We start from the raw sequence: 5,610 nt of genomic DNA on the forward strand, positions 1-5,610 counted from the left end.
ACAGGAGAGCTCCACATTGTTGGGGGTCTATTATGGGCAGGAAAAGGAAGGGGAAAAATATCTTCTACTCCTTATCTCCTTCTTTGATTGGCCCATTGATTGGCCCCTGCATTTGTCTAGATGGAGGTTCAGGGGATGTGCCAGTAGTAGTAGAGGCAATGGCTGCATCAGCACAGGACAGTGAAGCTTCATTAATCTCTGGAGGGAGAACACCTGCTCTCCCCCACCAGTACTACAAAACTCAGTAGCCAGTGATTATGTTCCTTAATACTGGGAGATGACATAGCCATGGCATTAGGAACCTCACCAGGAATCAGGATTTGGTGGAACCATGGTCCCTGCCTTAATGAGGGTAATCCAATGTAGAACCACTTCAGCATACAAGAGAACTAATTGATTATGAAGTCCTTTGCACTTCCCAAAAACCACAACTGGAGGTGCTGAGAATCCAAGTTAGTGATGATAGGCCCCTTAAACCTGGGATGGGGTTGGTAGAATTCCTGGATCATTGGGATCCAGGAATTCTACCAGGAACTGACCAGGGTTGGAATCATTGATCCCAACCCTGGTCAGTTTTCCCTTTCTGCATTTCTCAGTCTACCCCCTGATGTCTCCTCAAGGCAGGTTTCTTCTTTGGTGGCATAGATAGAGTGTTCATTCACTGGATACATTTGACAGTTGTGTGATTATTCTGTGGGTGCCACAAAGAAACTTTCCTCAGAAGATTCAGTTTTTAGAAAGCAAGACAGATGTTTGACTAGCTGTAAAAAAAAATAAATTTCATTTTCATACAATTCTAGTTCTGGAGGTCTGATAGTAAAAGGTCATCCTAGAAATCAGATAACCAGGAGTTACAATCAGGGAATGTTATCATCTGATCCTTTGTGGAAAGGAGTGGAGATAAAAGGATTACCAAAATAGAATGCAACCAGTACTAGTGAGTCCAAATTTTCATCTTTCTCCCTGATTATTGTACTGGTCAAACAAGCACAATCCCTATGTAAAGAAATATGTAAATGAGTATATAATGTTTATTTTTTTCCCCAATTTACCAAGTATATTTTATTTGCATGCTGACACTGAAGAATGCTTATTATCTCTACTTCACAGTAAGTATTTTTCTAGTAGGCATGGAGATCCTTGTTGCACACACCCAAGTTTGACCCTGAACAAGTCAATTGGGCTAGACTGGTACCAGAAAATCTCATGGCTTATGGGCTCAAATAAGGCTGTGGACCCAAAAGAAGATTCTGAAGCATGTAGAACTGATGTAAGGAGACAGAGAACTAATATAAGTTTGAAGCAAGCAAAAGAGAAAAGCTGGTGATCTGGCAAGATAAAGGACCTGAAACTGGCACCCCACTATCATGATCAATGAAACTGAGTACAACAGTGAAAGAAAGCAATAAATTCAGAGAGCATGGCTTCCAGTATAGATCTCAGAGCATTTGCAACCAAACAGAATACAAGCACTTATCAGATAAAGGAGTTTAAAAAGGAAATGATGCTTAATAAAGATAAATAATGGGATGCAAATATGCAAGGACAGACCTACTGAAGTTCAGAGAACTGGTATGACAAATATGTATGCAAAAAAGTTTAATTTCTCTTCCTGTAGAGGATAATCAATATACATCCATGTGTGTACTACCATGAAAGAGATGTGTAATTATACAGATTAAGGCTGAAATAATGTTAAGAAATGTTGGACCATATTAATGCTGTGTTAGAAATCACAGAAAGACTGAAGTGCATGGCAGAAGATATGAAAGATAATCATGTGTCTGAAATATTGCTATGCTGCTTGCCTAAATCCTAAAACCCCTTGATAAATTCAAAGAAGAAAGACCAGAATGTAAATTAACATTGGACTACGTGAAGGGGTTAACATTCCCCAGCTGTGTCACTTGACCCAGTATGGGAAGGGGTGGGACTGTAGGGGTTACCTAAATAGAATGCAACTAGTGAGTCAGAGTCTCCATCCTACTTCCTGTTTGCCGTGCAAATCACACCAGAACAATCTCTAAATATAGAACCATGTAATTGTGTATATAATGTTTGTTGTTCTTCTATCCCAGTTTCCCAAGTAAAATATCGTTGGATGCCACCATCGAAGAGTGTTGACACATTTCTGCTTCAAAGTAAGTACATCTCCTGGAGGCAAAGAGTTCCCTCTGGCACTCACCCAGTTCTAACATTGAACAGGTAGATTGAGACAGACTGGTACCAGAAAAAAACACATTAATGTGGCCGTTATCAGGAAAATATGATACTTTAGAACAAAAATGGCCCTTATCAGAGATAATATGGTACTTTTCAAGCTAAGCACAGATCCTTTTTGAGTCTTTAAGAGTTCTTTGTGTCCCTGGGAACAAATTGTTTTCTAAAATTTTCTGCTAAATATATCATTCAATTAAGGGGTAATTTTTTTCCTTTTTTGATCTTGAGGAACAAAGGAAATCCTATGCTAGAGTTCATCTTGATTTTCAGGTTAGGGATTGTATATATACAGTTTCTCTGTATACAATCATGATAATGTTTTCTCTTTCCTGGGTGGGTTTTCTATCTCCCCAATAATAATGGACTTTAAATTCCTGGAGGTTAAATTTTTTTGTGTACTGCTTAATATTTCAGATTATTAATGTCTCTTAACCCATTGGATAGATTCTTCTCAACAATTCTTACAGATGATGTCAGTGATGGTAACTATAAATATGAAAGCAGTATCCACAGACATTTGCACCTGCTATTTGTGGGTGTAGATCTTCTCAGAAAACAATACTTGTACTCATAAAAATGCAATTGATGCATATCATTTTCTAACCCTGACCAAAATATAACCCTAAGAACACCTGTCTTTATTTCTTCATCTATCTGTCCAGTTTTTTTTATACCACATTCATGGTCTCATGAGATCACCCAAATGTTCAGCTGAAAGTTTGAGCATTAAGGACAATTTCGCGTTGAGGCATGAGTTTTTTCAGGCAGTCACTGAATGTACATAAATTGTTATTTGCCTATGTAAAAGGTTTGGAAAAATTGCCTTCTTCATTTCCAAATGTGTTAATGTTCCTGCGTTGTGCTGAGGCTCCCCTGTTGTAGCCCCCATCACTGAGCCCAGATCTTTCAGGAAACTAAATGGGAACTTCAAAACTTCTAAATATCCATCTGTGATAATGTAACTATGTTACTATATATGACAATCTGGTAACTAGGTCATATTAACACTATGAATGTAATAATTGAGAGACTATGTAATGTAATTATCTTTCTATATAACTTTCTTAAAGTGCATCAGTCTACCTATAGCCTATGAACTCCACACCAATGTGACTGTTTAATGATCTACCTGTTTAGTTACCTACCTGTCTTAAGTCACTGTGTGACTGTGTATATACCTGTGTGACTATATAACTGTGTTGCTATATTACTGTGTGAATGGGTTCTTGTTTTAAACTATGACTGTGATTCTCTTACACACTTTCTTTATTCTGTTTTCTTCAATTCTTTTTCTTCTTTCATATCTCAGCATACGATGCCATACAAATATAAGAAAACAGGAAATCACACGGCTGTGACAGAATTCCTGATTCTGGGGTTCTCGGAGTTCCCAGAACTGCAGCTCCTTCTCTTCGTCCTCTTCCTACTTCTCTACCTGATGGCCGTGCTGGGGAACCTCCTCATTATCTGCATAATATGCGTCGATCGACACCTGCACAGCCCCATGTATTTCTTCTTAACCAATTTGTCTGTCCTAGACATGTCTTCCTTAATGGTCACTGTGCCAAGGCTACTGGCAATCCTTATGACTCGTAATAACACCATATCTTTCGCTGAATGTATTCTACAGATACATTGTTTTCTGAGCTGTGTTGCAGTAGAATTTCTAATTCTAACTGTCATGGCGTATGATCGTTATGTTGCAATATGCAATCCCCTGCGTTACACTGTTATCATGAATAAGAAGGTTTGTGCTCTGCTGGCAATGGTCTCCTGGGTCCTTGGGTTCTTAGAGTTATTACCTCACAGTATTATCATATCCCAGTTTTCTTATTGCGACTCCAATGTGATCAATCATTTTTTCTGTGACTTCACAGCACTGCTAAAGCTTTCCTGCTCAGACACCTCTATCAGTGATGTTACAACTTTTATAGAATCCGTGTTCATAACGTTCACCCCATTTATCCTAACCTTGACATCCTACGTTTTCATCATCTCCACCATCCTGAGGATCCGTTCAAAAGAGGGGAAAAGGAAGGCCTTCTCCACCTGCTCCTCCCACCTCACAGTCATCATTCTCTTATATGGGAGCATGATAGCGGTCTATATGCAGCCCAGCTCAGGGGGCTCTGTGAAATCAAACAAGCTGATCACAGCAGTCTATGTATTCGCTCTTCCGCTGCTAAACCCCCTGATTTACAGCTTGAGAAGCAAGGAATTAAATGTGGCCCTGAAAAAAGCCATAACTAGGAAGTAACCACTTTCAGGCACTAAAACACTTTTGGAAGCTCAGCACAAATACGTTGTTTTGAAAATGGTTTGCTTGTTGTTGGGTTAGGGCATTAGAATACAGCTGGGAGGAGAAGGACTTCAGGCGATAATCTGGAGTAGAGCAGACATATGTTTCTGGAGAAATAGGGCTTAAAAAGCCCAGGAAATCATCTTAACAAGAGGAGACAGGGATACGGACAAATATGTAACTAAAGAACCCTAGAAGCTTACAACTAAGCAGAAAAAGAATGCTAGAGAGCAAGAAAAACTTAACTGTGAAAAAATGGGACCAGAACAGCAATGGGGGGGTGCCCAGATTTCTTTAGATGCACAGTATTAATGAAGAAAATCAAAACAAACAACAGTAAACTAGCAGAGACTGAGCAAAGACTTCCAGAGCAAGAAGAGAAATCTCCTAACATAAGTAACCAGCTGATTACAGCAGAGAAAAAAAATATTAGAAGAAAAATTAGAAACTCTTAAAAAAAAACAACAAGTAGGAGAAATAACCTGAGAATTGTAGGTCTAATGTAGCAGGTCAAGCATTCGGAGTTGCAGTGGTGTTGTGAAAGTTAGTTCCAGAGCCGCTGGGTGTAAAAGCCAAAGAAGATAAAATAACGATGGAGAGAGGCCATAGACTAAAGACAAGAAAGGAAGAAGCTAGAAAATGAAGACAAGTTATAAGTTAAACTACTACACCAGTAAAGCTAACATAAAGAACAAAAACTATTTTATTTGCTGTCCAGTGTTGATGTATTTCATCTGGGCTTTGACAGAAGGACCAGTTTCTTTTTAGTCTTGCTGGATATATCATCTCCAAAAAAAAAGCGTCCAATGCTGTGCAGATGTACAAATCAATACATTACACAAAAAAACATCCCCAGGAGAATTTTTTTCAATACTTAAATCTTACATTTTAAATTTATTTATTTATTTATTTATTTAAAAACTTTTTTATACCGGCATTAAATGCAGAGAAAGCCACAAAATAGTTTCTTGTAAAGTGAGGACCGTCGTAACATCCCGTGAATGCTGGAGAAAAGGTTTTTGGTTTTTTTTTAATCTCCGGTGTTTTCACCAACGACTGGTTTAAATAATCAGAGGGGTGGATGAGTAGCC

General features: G+C 38.5%; 1 protein-coding gene across 1 annotated transcript; it reads left to right on the forward strand.

Annotated features, from left to right (window-relative positions):
- Positions 1-3,535: 3,535 nt before the first annotated feature.
- Positions 3,536-4,477, forward strand: LOC115077391 (olfactory receptor 5V1-like). Its single transcript, XM_029579680.1, has one exon. The coding sequence runs from the start codon at positions 3,536-3,538 to the stop codon at positions 4,475-4,477; it is 942 nt and encodes a 313-aa protein (XP_029435540.1).
- The last annotated feature ends 1,133 nt before the right edge of the window (positions 4,478-5,610 follow it).

This window comes from Rhinatrema bivittatum, chromosome 16 (genome assembly GCF_901001135.1).
Source record: "Rhinatrema bivittatum chromosome 16, aRhiBiv1.1, whole genome shotgun sequence".
NCBI classification, from domain to species: Eukaryota; Metazoa; Chordata; class Amphibia; order Gymnophiona; family Rhinatrematidae; genus Rhinatrema; species Rhinatrema bivittatum.